Raw genomic sequence first — 16,880 nt, 5'->3', positions numbered from 1 at the left:
TGTACTCTCTCTAGTTCCATTATATCCTTCCTGAGCACCAGTGCCCAAAACTGGACACAGTACTCCATGTGCGGTCTAACTAGGGATTTGTACAGAGGCAGTATAATGCTCTCATCATGTGTATCCAGACCTCTTTTAATGCACCCCATGATCCTGTTTGCCTTGGCAGCTGCTGCCTGGCACTGGCTGCTCCAGGTAAGTTTATCATTAACTAGGATCCCCAAGTCCTTCTCCCTGTCAGATTTACCCAGTGGTTTCCAGTGGTTGATGTGGCCTCCAGCGCTGAGCCCACATCAAAGCTGGGACAACATCTGTTTTGTACAGCTGACATGTGCCCGCAATAGGCATGGCTGGAATCGCGATCCACCCGCACCTATTAACTAGTTAAATGCCACTGTCAAACGCTGACAGAGGCTTTTAACAAGCGCTTCTGGCCGGAAATGCGCATACCGGTGACCCCCGTTACTTGATTGGGGGTCATGGGTGCATCAGCATGACAACCAGAGGTCTCCATGAACTTGTCGCCGCGACATTGCATTAAAATGCAGTAACGGGCGACCAAAAGAACATATCTGGACCAAGATGGTATCATTAAAAACGTCAGCTCGGCAAGCAAAAAATAAGCCCTCAACCAACTCGAGATCACGAAAAATGCAGATGCTACGGGTATTGGAAAATTCCGCAAATTTTTTTTTTTAACCCCTTCCCGACCTGTGACACAGCGTATGCGTCATGAAAGTCGGTGCCAATCCGACCTGTGACGCATATGCTGTGTCACAGAAAGATTGCGTCCCTGCAGGCCGGGTGAAAGGGTTAACTCCAATTTCACCCGGCCTGCAGGGACAGGGGGAGTGGTAGTTTAGCCCAGGGGGGGTGGCTTCACCCCCCCGTGGCTACGATCGCTCTGATTGGCAGTTTCACTTTCAACAGCCAATCAGAGCGATTTGTAATATTTCACCTAAAAAACTGGTGAAATATTACAATCCAGCCATGGCCGATGCTGCAATATCATCGGCCATGGCTGGAAACACTTATGTGAACCCACCCCACCCCACAGATCGCCCCCCCAGCCCCCCGATCTGTGGTCCGCTCCCCTCCGTCCTGTGCTCCGCTCCCCCCGTCGTCCTGTCCGCTCCCCCCGTGCTCCAATCAAACCCCCCGCACTCCGATCACCCCCCTCACAGCGATCCACCCCCCGTGCTCCGATTCCCCCCCCCCCCCCGTGCTCCGATCCACCCCCCTGCACAGCGATCCCCCACCCCGTGCTCCAATCCACCCCCCCGTGTTCCGAACCACCCCCCCCCCCCGTGCTCAGACGCTCCCCCCGTGCCCTGATCTCCCCCCATCCTTATACTTACCTCCCGGGATCCGTCCGTCTTCTTTCCTGGGCGCCGCCATCTTCCAAAATGGCGGGCGCATGTGCAGTGCGCCCGCCGAATCTGCCGGCCGGCAGATTCGTTCCAAAGTGAGTTTTGATCACTGAGATAGGTTATATCTCAGTGATCAAAATAAAAAAAAATAGCAAATGCCCCCCCCCTCCCCTTGTCACCCCCATAGGTAGGGACAATAAAAAAATAAAGAATTTTTTTTTTTTTTTTTACACTAAGGTTAGAATAGGGGTAGGGGTAGGGTTAGGGGTAGGGTTAGGGTTTGGGTTTCGGTATGTGCACACGTATTCTGTTCCTCTGCGGATTTTTCCGCTGCGGATTTGATAAATCCGCAGTGCTAAACCGCTGTGGATTTATCGCGGATTTACCGCGGTTTTTCTGCGCATTTCACTGCGGTTTTACAACTGCGATTTTCTATTGGAGCAGTTGTAAAACCGCTGCGGAATCCGCAGAAAGAAGTGACATGCTGTGGAATGTAAACCGCTGCGTTTCCGTGCAGTTTTTCCGCAGCATGTGCACAGCGATTTTTTGTTTCCCATAGGTTTACATTGAACTGTAAACTCATGGGAAACTGCTGCGGATCTGCAGCGTTTTCCGCAGCGTGTGCACATACCTTTAGAATTAGGCTATGTGCACACGGTGCGGATTTTGCTGCGGATCTGCAGCGGATTGGCCGCTGCGGATTCGCAGCAGAGTTCCATCAGGTTTGCAGTTCCATGTAAACATATGGAAAACCAAATCCGCTGTGCCCATGGTGCGGAAAATACCACGCGGAAATGCTGCGTTGTATTTTCCGCAGCATGTCAATTCTTTGTGCGGATTCCGCGGCGTTTTACACCTGTTCCTCAATAGGAATCCACAGGTGAAATCCGCACAAAAAACACTGGAAATCCACGGTAAATCCGCAGGTAAAACGCAGTGCCCTTTACCCGCTGATTTTTCAAAAATGATGCTGAAAAATCTCACACGAATCTGCAACGTGGGCACATAGCCTTAGGGTTAGGGTTGGAATTAGGGTTGTGGTTAGGGGTGTGATTAGGGTTATGGCTACAGTTGGGATTAGGGTTAGGGGTGTGTTGGGGTTAGTGTTGGAGGTAGAATTGAGGGGTTTCCACTGTTTAGGCACATCAGGGGTCTCCAAATGCAACATGGCGCCACCATTGATTCCAGCCAATCTTGTATTCATAAAGTCAAATGGTGCTCCCTCAATTCCGAGCCCCGACGTGCGCCCAAACAGTGGTTTACCCCCACATATGGGGTACCAGCATACTCAGGACAAACTGCGCAACAATTACTGGGGTCCAATTTCTCCTGTTACCCTTGTGAAAATAAAAAAATGCTTGCTAAAACATCATTTTTGAGGAAAGAAAAATTATTTTTTATTTTCACGGCTCTGCGTTGTAAACGTCTGTGAAACACTTGGGAGTTCAAAGTGCTCACCACATATCTAGATAAGTTCCTTGCGGGGTCTAGTTTCTAAAATGGGGTCACTTGTGGGGGGTTTCTACTGTTTAGGCACACCAGGGGCTCTGCAAACGCAACGTGACGCCCGCAGACCATTCCATCAAAGTCTGCATTTCAAAAGTCACTACTTCCCTTCGGAGCCCCGACGTGTGCCCAAACAGTGATTTACCCCCACACATGGGGTATCAGCGTACTCAGGACAAACTGGACAACAACTTTTGTGGTCCAATTTCTCCTGTAACCCTTGGGAAAATAAAAAATTCTGGGCTAAATAATTATTTTTGAGAAAAGAAAACATATTTATTATTTTCACTGCTCTGTGTTATGAACTTCTGTGAAGCACTTGGGGGTTCAAAGTGCTCACCTCACATCTAGATAAGTTCCTTTCGGGGTCTAGTTTCCAAAATGGGGTCACTTGTGGGGGGTTTCTACTGTTTAGCCACATCAGGGGCTCTGCAAACGCAACGTGATGCCCACAGAGCATTCCATCAAAGTCTGCATTTCAAAACGTCACTACTTCACTTCCGAGCCCCAGCATGTGCCTAAACAGTGGTTTACCCCCACATATGGGGTATCAGCCTACTCAGGAGAAACTGGACAACAACTTTTGGGGTCAAATTTCTCCTGTTACCCTTGGGAAAATAAAAAATAGCGGGCTAAAAAATCATTTTTGAGAAAAGAATTTTTTTTTAAAATTTTCATGGCTCTGCGTTATAAACTTCTGTGAAGCACTTGAGGGTTCAAAGTGCTCACCACACATCTAGATTAGTTCCTTTGGGGGTCTAGTTTCCAAAATGGGGTCATTTGTGGGGGATCTCCAATGTTTAGGCACACAGGGGCTCTCCAAACGCGACATGGTGTCCGCTAATGATTGGAGCTAATTTTCCATTTAAAAAGCCAAATGGCGTGCCTTCAGTTCTGAGCCCTGCCGTGCTCCCAAACAGTGGTTTACCCCCACATATGGGGTATCTGCGTAATCAGGACAAACTGGACAACAACATTTGTGGTCCAATTTCTCCTATTACCATTGGCAAAATAGGAAATTCCAGGCTAAAAAATCATTTTTGAGAAAAGAAAAATTATTTTTTATTTTCATGGCTCTGCATTATAAACTTCTGTGAAGCACCTGGGGGTTTAAAGTGCTCAGTATGCATCTAGATAAGTTCCTTGGGGGGTCTAGTTTCCAAAATGGGGTCACTTGTGGGGGAGCTCCAATGCATAGGCACACAGGGGCTCTCCAAACGCGACATGGTGTCCGCTAACAATTGGAGCTAATTTTCCATTCAAAAAGTCAAAAGGCGCGCCTTCCCTTCCGAGCCCTGCCGTGTGCCCAAACAGTGGTTTACCCCCACATATGAGGTATCGGCGTACTCGGGAGAAATTGCTCAACAAATTTTAGGATCCATTTTATCCTATTGCCCATGTGAAAATGAAAAAATTGAGGCGAAAATAATTTTTTTGTGAAAAAAAAGTACTTTTTCATTTTTACAGATCAATTTGTGAAGCACCTGAGGGTTTAAAGTGCTCACTAGGCATCTAGATAAGTTCCTTGGGGGGTCCAGTTTCCAAAATGGGGTCACTTGTGGGGGAGCTCCAATGTTTAGGCACACATGGTGTCCGCTAACGATGGAGATCATTTTTCATTCAAAAAGTCAAATGGCGCTCCTTCCCTTCCGAGCCTTACCATGTGCCCAAACAGTGGTTTACCTCCACATGTGAGGTATCAATGTACTCAGGAGAAATTGCCCAACAAATTTTAGGATCCATTTTATCCTGTTGTCCATGTGAAAATGAAAAAATTGAGGCTAAAAGAATTTTTTTGTGAAAAAAAAGTACTTTTTCATTTTTACGGATCAATTTGTGAAGCACCTGGGGGTTTAAAGGGCTCACTATGCATGTAGATAAGTTCCTTGGGGCGTCTAGTTTCCAAAATGGGGTCACTTGTGGGGGAGCTCCAATTTTTAGGCACACGGGGGCTCTCCAAACGTGACATGGTGTCCGCTAAAGAGTGCAGCCAATTTTTCATTCAAAAAGTCAAATGGCGCTCCTTCCCTTCCAAGCCCTGCCGTGCGCCCAAACAGTGGTTTACCCCCACATATGAGTTATCAGCGTACTCAGGACAAATTGGACAACCACTTTCGTGGTTCAGTTTCTCCTTTTACCATTGGGAAAATAAAAAAATTGTTGCTGAAAAATCATTTTTGTGATAAAAAGTTAAATGTTCATTTTTTCCTTCCATGTTGCTTCTGCTGCTGTGAAGCACCTGAAGGGTTAATAAACTTCTTGAATGTGGTTTTGAGTACCTTGAGGGGTGCAGTTTTTAGAATGGTGTCACTTTTGGGTATTTTCAGCCATGTAGACCCCTCAAACTGACTTCAAATGTGAGGTGGTCCCTAAAAAAAATGGTTTTGTAAATTTTGTTGTAAAAATGAGAAATCGCTGGTCAAATTTTAACCCTTATAATTTACTAGCAAAAAAAAATTTTGTTTCCAAAATTGTGCTGATGTAAAGTAGACATGTGGGAAATGTTATTTATTAACTATTTTGTGTCACATAACTCTCTGGTTTAACAGAATAAAAATTCAAAATGTGAAAATTGCGAAATTTTCAAAATTTTCGCCAAATTTCCGTTTTTATCACAAATAAACACAGAATTTATTGACCTAAATTTACCACTAACATGAAGCCCAATATGTCATGAAAAAACAATCTCAGAACCGCTAGGATCCATTGAAGCGTTCCTGAGTTATTACCTCATAAAGGGACACTGGTCAGAATTGCAAAAAACGGCAAGGTCTTTAAGGTCAAAATAGGCTGGGTCATGAAGGGGTTAAAGCAAAGTTTGGAATTTTTTTCATCACTTAGATAAAAACGTACCTTAGACATGTTTGGTGTCAATTAACTCGTAATGACCTGGAGAATCATAATGGCAGGTCAGTTTTAGCATTTAGTGAACCTAGCAAAAAAGCCAAACAAAAAACAAGTGTGGGACTGCACTTTTTTTGCAATTTCACGGCACTTGAAATTTTTTCCCCGTTTTTCTATTACACTACATAGTAAAAGCAATGATGTCGTTCAAAAGTACAACTTTTCCCACAAAAAAATAAGTCCTCACATGGTCATATTGACGGAAAAATAAAAAAGCTTTGGTTCTGGGAAGGAGGGGAGCAAAAAACAAAAACGCAAAAACAAAACAAAACCTCAGGTCATGAAAGTGTTAAAGATGTGGGTACTTTTTTTTTTTTTTTTTGAATAGAGACTATTTAAAAAGTTGCTACTTTATGGATGTAGGAAGCCAATGAATAACAAAAAATATTCTGTATCCAGAATCGTGTGTCACAGCCAGGACCTGCCTCTGAACAAATCGCAGGTGGAGCAGTGCTGCGCCCATGATAGTTAATCTTTTAAATGCCGCTGTCAATCTGTGACAGCAGCATTTTACACACGCTCTAGCATGGGGGTGCGTCATTCAACTCCCCCATCAGCGCAGGTGTGATGTGATCACTAGTCACTGATGGGTTGCTATGACAGAAGGGGGTGTGCTGAAGATTCCCCTGCTTGTCATTGCGGAGCTCAATTGAAACCCAGCATGTGGTCGGACTTCAAAAGAAACCGTGGTTTCTGCTATGTACAGTGATGCTGAGGCATCATTTATATAAGCAGTTATTCGATCACAACTTCAAATTCCCTTAGGAGACTATTAAGAACAGTCAAAAGTAAAAAAAAAACAAACTCAAATCCACCTCCTTTTCCCCATTAGAAATAGATATTTTAAAAAATACACATGTAGTATCGCCGCATTCATGAAAATTTGATAATATAAAAATTAAACCGATCAGTAAACACAAACTAAAATAAATTCAAGAACTCCTAAATTGGAGGTTTTTTGGTTGCTGTAATTCCACAAAAAATGCTATAACATGGGATTTTAAAACGTCCCATATATCCTAAAATGGTATCAATAAAAAAAACATCTTCTCTCCCCGCAAAAGTAAGCCATGACACAGCTCTATCAACCGAAAAATGAAGACTTTACGGGCATAAAAAAATGGCAACTCAATCCAATTGCTATCAGTTAAAAGGAAACATTTTTACAGTCAGAGACCAAAAACCTGAGTGAACTGCTGACGATGCAGTTGGCACCTCTTCTTTTTCTGGACTCCAGCCTGATGGCGCTCACTCACTGTTTATATAGCAGAGGACAGGTTTAGCCGCTGAATGTTATGACGTTTCCATTCTCTGACAGCACAGAGAGCCTGACCTAGAAACTGGAGTTATAAGGCCTAACAGCGGACAACCTACATTTCACATGTAGCTTTCTTAGCAGTAGTTATCATTTTATTAATATTTGCAATATCCTTATAGATGGCATCAAAGCTGCTTCAACGCTTCCGTCCCTCTACACGGAAACAGCAGAGAGGTCCTAGACCTCCAGAAGAGCCTCCAGAGATTGCAGAGTTGGTGGATGATGCTGAAGGACTATCTGTGCGTCTGAGCGGCACCCTCAGTTTGAGCGAAGACAGTCTGGGCTCTGAGGAGAGTGACGGAACCGGTACTAAATTAATTCTAACATCTCACCGGGTAACAGTGTAGTGCAGTGTTCCCCAAGTCCGGTCCTCAAGAGCCACCAACAGGTCATGTTTTCAGGATTTCCTTAGTATTGCACAGGTGATTGAATTATTGCCTGTGCAGGTGATGCAATTATCACCTGTGCAATACTAAGGAAATACTGAAAACATGACCTGTTGGTGGCTCTTGAGGACTGGATTGGGGAACACTGGTGTAGTGTGTGGCATGTGAAAAATTTTACATGTGAGTGTGTATATTTGTTTCTAGTTTTATCCCATCTACTGTATTGTACTTTCTTTGCAGACGGTCGATGCATAGAAGAGCTGAATACTCATTCCCTCTTAACACAACAACTTAGAGAGATGTGGGCCCATGCTCAAGACCATAGCATGCCCATCCGGCTCACTTTTGAGGTGACAGAGGCTAATGTGGTGAGGGACAACCATGCCAAGTATGTTGTAAGTTTTCCTCTTTTGCGTATAATCTTAGATTATTTACTTGACTCACTTATGTATACTATTTAACCCCTTTCTGACATTAGACGTACTATCGAGGTGGGGTGGGCCCGTATGACCACTGACGGGATAGTACGTCATAGCAATTGGCCGCACTCACGGGGGGGAGCGTGGCCTATCGCAGCTGACATCCGGCACATTAACCCCCGGCACATAGTGCCAAAACATAAAAAAAAAAAATGATATTAATGAGGTATCGCTGTAATTGTACTGACCCGAAGATTAAAACTGCTTTATCCATTTTACCAAACGCGGAACGGTATAAATGCCCCCCCCCCCCCCACAAAAAAAAAAAAAAAAAAAGCGATCAAAAAGTCACGTGCCCGAAAATGTTACCAATAAAACCGTCAACTCGTCCTGCAAAGAACAAGACCTCACATGACTCTGTGGACCCAAATATGGAAAAATTATAGCTCTCAAAATGTGGTAACACAAAAAATATTTTTTTGCAATAAAAAGCGTCTTTCAGGGTGTGCTGACAATCCTAAAAATCCACTAAGAAAAAAAAAACACTGTAAAAGTAAATCAAACCCCCCTCCTTCCTCACCCCCTTAGTTAGGGAAAAATTAAAAAAATGTATTTATTTCCATTTTCCCATTAGGGTTAGGGCTACAGTTAGGGCAAAAGTTAGGGTTAGGGCTAAAGTTAGGGTTTGCATTACATTTACGGTTGGGAATAGGGTTGGGATTAGGGTTAGGGGTGTGGTTAGAGTTACCATTGGGAATAGGGTTAGGGGTGTGTTTGGATTAGGGTTTCAGTTATAATTGGGGGGTTTCCACTGTTTAGGCACATCAGGGGCTCTCCAAACGCGACATGGCATCCGATCTCAATTCCTGCCAATTCTGCGTTGAAAAAGTAAAACTGTGCTCCTTCCCTTCCGAGCTCTCCCGTGCGCCTAAACAGGGGTTTACACCAACATATGGGCTATCGGCGTACTCAGGACACATTGGACAACAACTTTTGGGGTCCAATTTCTCCTGTTACCCTTGGGAAAATGCAAAACTGGGGGCTAAAAAATAATTTTTGTGGAAAAAAACAAGATTTTTTATTTTCACGGCTCTGCGTTATAAACTGTAGTGAAACACTTAGGGGTTCAAAGTTCTCACAACACATCTAGATAAGTTCTTTGGGGAATCTAGTTTCCAATATGGGGTCACTTTTGGGGGGTTTCTACTGTTTAGGTACATTAGGGGCACTGCAAACGCAATGTGATGCCTGCAGACCAATCCATCTAAGTCTGAATTCCAAATGGTGCTCCTTCGCTTCCGAGCCCTCCCATGCGCCCAAACGGTGGTTCCCCCCCACATATGGGGTACCAGCGTACTCAGGACAAATTGGACAATAACTTTTGGGTCCAATTTCCCCTATTAACCTTGGGAAAATACAAAACTGGGGGCTAAAAAATTTTTGTGGGGAAAATTTTTATTTTTATTTTCACGGCTCTGCGTTATAAACTGTAGTGAAACACTTTGGGGGTTCAAAGCTCTCACAACAAATCTAGATGAGTTCCTTAGGGGGTCTACTTTCCAAAATGGTGTCACTTGTGGGGGGTTTCAATGTTTAGGCACATCAGGGCCTCTCCAAACGCAACATGGCTTCCCATCTCTATTCCAGTCAATTTTGCATTGAAAAGTCAAATGGCACTTCTTCGCTTCCGAGCTCTGCCATGCGCCCAAACAGTGGTTTACCCCCACAACTTTTGGGGTCCATTTTCTCCTGTTACCCTTGGTAAAATAAAACAAATTGGAGCTGAAGTAAATTTTTTGTGAAAAAAAGTTAAATGTTCATTTTTATTTAAACATTCCAAAAATTCCTGTGAAACACCTGAAGGGTTAATAAACTTCTTGAATGTGGTTTTGAACACCTTGAGGGGTGCAGCTTTTAGAATGGTGTCACACTTGGTTATTTTCTATCATATAGACCCCTCAAAATGACTTCAAATGAGATGTGGTCCCTAAAAAAAAAATGGTGTTGTAAAAATGAGAAATTGCTGGTCAAATATAACTCCCTAACAAAAAAAAAATTTTGGATCCAAAATTGTGCTGATGTAAAGTAGACATGTGGGAAATGTTACTTATTAAGTATTTAGTGTGACATATCTTTGTGATTTAATTGCAGGAAAATTGCGAAATTTTCGCCAAATTTTAATTTTTTTCCACAAATGCAGGTAATATCAAAGAAATTTTACCACTATCATGAAGTACAATATGTCACGAGAAAACAATGTCCGAATCACCGGGATCCATTGAAGGGTTCCAGAGTTATAACCTCATAAAGGGACAGTGGTCAGAATTGTAAAAATTGGCCTGGTCATTAACGTGCAAACCACCCTTGGGGGTAAAGGGGTTAAACACGCACTCCTCCCATCAATGTTTTTATCCTTTTAATATAGTGCAGTCATATTATATGGCACTGTGTACTTACAATTGCTCATTTTGCCTTTCTAACTAGTAAATTATCCTCTTTTCTCTGCTCTATGTAGAAACAGGAAGTCTCTTATCTCTGCATTTATTACTTCCCTTTTTAACTTTGACTTCTGCAGTGATTCATATAGTGAAAATAGACCACCTGTGTTTAGAAAGATTCTTAGGTTACAGCTAGTCCAGTGGTCCCCAACTCCAGGCCTCGAGGGCCGCCAACAGTGCAGGTTTTCAGGATTTCCTTAGTATTGCACAGGGGTTGGAAAATCCTGAAAACCTGCACTGTTGGCGGCCCTCGAGGCCTGGAGTTGGGGACCACTGAGCTAGTCAGTCTTTAATCAAGTGATGTCATAGACCTAATGGAAAAAAGAAGAATTAGCTGGGTAGAAAGGCAAAATGAGCAATTGTAAGTGCACAGTGCTATATAGTATGATGAGTGCAATATATTTAGAAGATAAAAATTTTGATGGGCAAAATTCATTAATTTTGTGATTCAGACTGCCCAATCTGGTCAATGATATTCTACAAAGGGGTTTGTCCTGAGAAATCCTTTTAATAATAAGGGTCTATTGAAAATGGGCTAGTCACAGGATGCCACTGACTCGGACTCACAGCACCTAGCTGTAATGCATGGGTAAGTTATAAAATGAAGATGCTGTCTACTTGATGCATGGACATGCAGAATCTTCGAGAGGTTCACCTCCATTAGAGCACACTTACGACTATTTTTTGGCCACAGTTAAAAATGCATCAAAACACTATATGGCTTTAATACTGGAATATGGTTTTTACCTGGAAATTTGTCAGATTTCACCTGTAAAAACCAAAGCCAAAATACCATTTAAGTCTGGAGGAAATGGAAAATATTCAGCTCAGCTGTACCCGGTTAGTTGACAGCTGCTTGCTAGGCAGTGGATACGTAAGAAGTGAAAACCAAAATTGGTTGAAACTTTATATTTTTATTTCTACCTATATCCCATGCGATTCAACAAACGGGAAGTGTAGACCTCGCTTACACGTTTCAGGTAAGAATTAATCATAGCCTATACACAGATACAAGCAGTGGTCCCCTTAACCCCATTCATGACCTTGGGATTTTCCGTTTTTCCATGTTCGTTTTTCGCTCCCCTCCTTCCCAGAGCCATAACTTTTTTTATTTTTCCGTCAATATGGCCATGTGAGGGCTTATTTTTTGCGGGACGAGTTGTACTTTTGAACGACATCATTGGTTTTACCATGTCGTTTACTAGAAAACGGGAAAAAAAATTCCAAGTGCAGTGAAATTGCAAAAAAAAAGTGCAATCCCACACTTGTTTTTTGGTTGGCTTTTTTGCTAGGTTCACTAAATGCTAAAACTGACCTGCCATTATGATTCTACAGGTCAGTACAAGTTCATAGACACCAAACATTGCTAGGTTCTCTTTTATCTAAGTGTTGAAAAAAATTCCAAACTTTGCTAAAAAAAAAAATTGCGCCATTTTCCGATACCCGTAGCGTCTCCATTTTTCGTGATTGATCTAGGGTCGGGGCGCTCACAGCAAACCGGCATCAGTAACCATAGAGGTCTCAAGGACCTCTATGGTCACAATGCAGAAGCATCGCTGACCCCCGATCATTTGACTAGTTAATAGCGGCGGGTGAATCGCGATTTCGCCCACCACTATTGCGGGCACATGTCAGCTGTTTAAAACAGCTGACATGTCCCGGCCTGACCACTGTCACTTTGAGGTTATAACATATCTTACTGATTGAGATTGTTTTTTTTTGGTCGATATGAATAGAAATTTCACAATTGTACTTTGTATTTTTATGCCCTTAAACCAGAGAGTTAACCACACAAAATAGTTAATAAATAATATTTCCCCACCTGTCTACTTTATATTAGCACAATTTGTGAAGCCTATTTCTTTATCGCCTCTCATTGGGGGACACAGGAACCATGGGTGTATGCTGCTGCCACTAGGAGGCTGACACTATGCAAATAAAAAAGTTAGCTCCTCCTCTGCAGTGTACACCCCACCGACTGGCATTAAACTCTTCAGTTTAGCTTAGTGTCAGTAGGAGGTGGACACGGGTCTTTCATTAGACCCTTATCTACCTCAATGTGCGTCGTTTCTTTTTCAGGTTTTCGGAAGGGATACAGGGTGAGCAGTCACACCTGTAGTCCCACAAAGCGGACTATGAGTACGGCGTGTACTGCCACCCCGTATCCTCATAGATCCCTCTCCAGGACCAAGATCCTAGCACACAAGCGTGCTCAGAAGTCCGGTCCTGGCTCCGTCCCCCACCCACTCGCCTTCCAGAGCCTGTCGGTCGGAGGAGACGAGGACGTCCATCAGCTCCAAGGACGTCTAATATCTTCCACGTTTTTAAGGTTAGTAGACGGCGTGGGATATTTTTATATTAGGTGAGTATTTGGGGGGCCTCGGGATTCCCTTCTTCCTGCATTTCTGCGGCCGCAGTGCTATTCCAGCGGCAGCACCCTTCCTGTACCAGCAATTAGGGACAATTTCCGGGGCGCATCCTTTACGCGGCGGCTCTTAATTCCGGCCGCGCTACTTTCCCACGGTGGCTCTGCACCTCTAATCGGTGCCCCAGTCCCTTTCCTCTGCGGCGCGGCCCCCACTACAGACAGCCGCTCTGTTTTTATCTCCACGGCAGTCCCTCCTTTTCAGCGGCCACGGTCGTCTCCTGCGGCGGCCGGCTTTTAATGTAGGCCCCGGCTCTTCCCGGGGCCTACTTCCGGCGCCGACACCGGCGCTCCGCTGTTTCTGCGGCGGCTGCCGCGCCTGTCAGACGGGACGCCCGCACCTTTTCCTCGCACCTTTTCCTCGGCGCCGGCACCCATTTCAGCGGTCACCGGCCGCTAATTTAGGCCCCGGCTTCCCCCGGGGCCTACTTCCGGTGACGCGCTCCGTCACTTCCGGTATCATCGGGCGGGCTTTCTCCCGCCCGACAAACTCTGCCCGGCATTCCCCACCCACCGGCGCCATCTCGGCTGGCTCCGCCCCTTCCTCCACGCCGCTGCTGGACGCTCAGGGCACGAGTTCTCTTCATCGTGCCACGCTCCTGCGCCGGGGGAACTTCGCAGAGCGCTCTTGCTGGGAACACAGCACGCCATCTGCGCTGGGGATCCACAGCATCTTCCTCCAGGCCTGCAGCTCCTGGTATCCGGGGTTTTTGGTCTGCCGTGAGTAGCTCTGCACTGCAGACTGACACCCTCCTCTGCCCCACTGTCCCCTAACCTGCTGGCATTTTCTTCAGGGACCTCTTCAAAATGTCTAACTCTAAAGGGGGCCGCTCTCGTCCTCCGACTTCATCTTCTGCCTTAGTCACGTACTTTGCATGTTCGTCCTGTAACAGCAAACTTCCCTCAGGTCAGTCCTCCCCGCTGTGTCAGTCCTGCAGCAACCCGATTGTTCCCACCGCCCAGGATCCCCCGGCTGTTCCGCCCGAGAGTGATCCCCCCATCCCAGGCTGGGCCGCCTCTCTGTCACAATCGGTGGCCGATTTAACACGGGTATCTCAAACCCTAGTGTCCGCGCTGGATCGGTTACCCCTGCAGACCCCTGCAGTGGCCAGCGGGTCGCAGGAACCGCCGCCCGAGCCCTCCTTGACTAGCCACAAAAGGTCCAGACAGGAACGTCGGTCTGAGTCCTCTTCGCGCTCCATCTCGCCGCTTGGCCCTCCCCCGCGGTTGGTGTCCCACCGATCCTCCTCCCCTGAGTCGGGCGAGGCATTATCTGATGCGCCTTCGGAGGATATTTCAGAGCTGGATCCTAGCCAAATCGCCACCATGAGTGAGACAGTACAGAACCTCATTGGGGCAATAAACCAAACCTGTGGCATCAAGGATCCCTCTACGGAACCCGCAGATCAGGCGGTTTCGTTTAGACGGGCCAAACCACCTTCTAAATTTTTCGCTCCTCATCCTGAATTCGAGGAAATCTTGTCCAGAGAGAGAGAGAACCCCACTAGGCGTTTTCAGAGGGGAAAACGCCTGGGTGTGCTATATCCTTTTTCTCCAGAACTTACCGCCAATTGGACGGTCTCTCCCTCAGTGGATCCACCTGTGTCCAGGCTGTCCACCAACACGGTGCTTCCACTGTCCGGCGGAGCATCTCTGAAGGATTCAAACGATAGAGTTATAGAATCCTTCGCGAAATCTGCTTTTGAAGCGGCTTCAGCGGCTCTATGTCCAGCTTTTGCGTCCACTTGGACTTCAAAATCCATTTCAAAATGCGCCAAGGATCTTCGGCGAGGTATCCTGGACGGGGCGCCTCCCGCACAATTAGCGGAACTTGCCAACCAGATTTCCCACGCTGGTGAATACCTGGTTTCCGCCTCCCTGGATGTCGCGTCTTGTGCGGCTCAAGCTTCCAGCAATGCCGTTGCCATCCGCCGGACCGTTTGGCTCAAGGCCTGGCAGGCGGACTTGTCCTCCAAAAAGTCCCTTACTAGTCTGCCCTTCCAGGGCTCTCGCCTCTTTGGTTCCCAGCTGGACCAAATAATTAAGGACGCCACCGGGGGTACAAGTTCTCTTCTCCCTCAGGCTAAGCCTCGTCGCCCTCCTCCTAGACGACAGTTTCGTTCTTTTCAGCCTTTTCGTCGCTTCGCTGCGTCAAACTCCTTTTCCCAGCAGCAACAGAGGCCACAGGCACGTCAAGAGAAGAAGGCGGTGTCCTTTAGGCCCACTCCGTCCTGGCGTCCTCGTTTCTCCCAGGGTAGATCCTCCAGGCCCAGGACTGGAAGATCCACCTCGGCATGACTCTCGACAAGACTCCAGCCCAACTCCCAGATTGAGCGGCCGTCTTCTCCTTTTCAGGGACGTCTGGATTTCTGCAGTAGAGGATGCATGGGTCAGGGAAGTCGTATCCTCGGGATACAAACTAGAGTTCGCTTCCCGACCTCGGGAACGTTTCTTCCAATCCCGTCCTCCAAGAGACCCCGCTCTAGTTCCGGGCTTCTTCTCAGCCATCGCTTCTCTGCTCAAATCCGGGGTAATCGTTCCCGTCCCAGAAAAAGAACGCTTCACGGGTTTCTACTCGAATCTTTTTGTGGTACCGAAAAAAGACGGCAAAGTTCGCCCCATTCTGGACCTCAAATTGCTGAACAGGAGGGTTCGCCTGAGACACTTCAGGATGGAATCCCTTCGTTCAGTAATTGCTTCCATGGAGGCTCAGGAGTTTCTATGCTCAATAGATATCCAGGACGCCTACCTCCATGTCCCGATATTTCCCGGACATCACCGTTTCCTGCGCTTCGCAGTGCAACGAGATCATTTTCAGTTCGTTGCCCTGCCGTTCGGTCTCGCAACCGCGCCAAGAGTGTTCACGAAGATCATGGCGGCGCTGATGGCCATCTTGAGAGTCAGAGGCTTGGTCCTATTTCCATATCTCGACGACATCCTCATCAAGGCTCCGTCCTTCGCTCAGGCCCACGAAAGCCTGTCCATTGTTCTCGACACCTTAGCCCGTTTCGGGTGGCTGGTAAACCGGAAGAAGTCCTGCCTTATTCCTTCTCAGCGCATCATCTTTCTGGGCATGCTTTTCGACACTCGTCAGAGCAAAGTCTTCCTTCCCAAAGACAAGAGATCCACTCTTTGTCGGGACATACGCTTGCTCCAGGGTCCTCGACCTCCATCCCTCCGTTCGGCCATGAAGGTTCTGGGGAGGATGGTAGCTACATTGGAAGCGATTCCCTTCGCCCAATTCCATTCGCGACCCCTTCAGCAAGCCATTCTGTCTCAGTGGGACAGGTCGGTCTTCTCTCTGGATCGACCGATCAAACTCTCCTTTCGGGTCAGGCGGTCTCTCAACTGGTGGCTGACGTCACCTCTCATCTCCCAGGGCAGGTCCTTCCTTCCGGTTCACTGGCAGGTGGTGACAACGGACGCCAGCCTGATCGGCTGGGGTGCGGTTTTTCGCCACCTGACGGTTCAGGGCCGTTGGTCGCCGCAGGAGTCATCTCTGCCGATCAACGTCCTCGAAATTCGGGCCATCTTTCTGTCCCTCCGCCACTGGGAAAGGATCCTCAGGGGCCTTCCAGTCCGGATCCAGACGGACAACGCCACGGCTGTGGCATATGTCAATCATCAGGGGGGGGACTCTGAGCTCCTTGGCCCTTGCCGAGGTATCCAAGATCCTCCTTTGGGCAGAGGCAACTGTTCTGGTGATATCCGCAGTGCATATCCCCGGCGTGGAAAACTGGGCCGCCGACTTCCTCAGCTGCGAGGGCCTCGCGGCAGGGGAATGGTCCTTGCATCCGGAGGTCTTCCATCAGATTTGTCTTCGATGGGGAGCTCCGGATGTGGATCTCACGGCGTCCCGAGTCAACAGGAAGGTTCCGCAGTTCGTCTCCAGGTCCCGCGATCCTCTCACAGTGGGCGTCGATGCTCTGGCCATTCCTTGGTCACAGTTCGAGCTGCCCTACCTGTTCCCACCCCTTCCATTACTTCCCAAACTGTTGAAGAAGATCAAAGCGGAAGGGGTGCCGGTCATCCTGATCGCCCCGGATTGGCCCAG

At 46.8% G+C, this 16,880-nt stretch overlaps 1 protein-coding gene across 3 annotated transcripts in view; it reads left to right on the top strand.

The window, feature by feature from the left end:
• SNX21 (sorting nexin family member 21) overlaps positions 1 to 16,880 on the top strand; it is a 57,322-nt gene that overhangs the window by 27,865 nt on the left and 12,577 nt on the right. For all 3 annotated transcript variants that reach the window (XM_069752211.1, XM_069752213.1, XM_069752212.1), the window contains exons 2-3: positions 7,218 to 7,404; positions 7,725 to 7,879. In XM_069752211.1, the coding sequence (XP_069608312.1) occupies positions 7,218 to 7,404; positions 7,725 to 7,879 (342 nt within the window). The remainder of the gene's footprint in view (positions 1 to 7,217; positions 7,405 to 7,724; positions 7,880 to 16,880) is intronic.

This window comes from Ranitomeya imitator, chromosome 2 (genome assembly GCF_032444005.1).
Source record: "Ranitomeya imitator isolate aRanImi1 chromosome 2, aRanImi1.pri, whole genome shotgun sequence".
NCBI lineage: Eukaryota > Metazoa > Chordata > Amphibia > Anura > Dendrobatidae > Ranitomeya > Ranitomeya imitator.
Note: the sequence above shows the minus strand (reverse complement) of the source record. Positions and strands in the feature narration are given on the sequence as shown.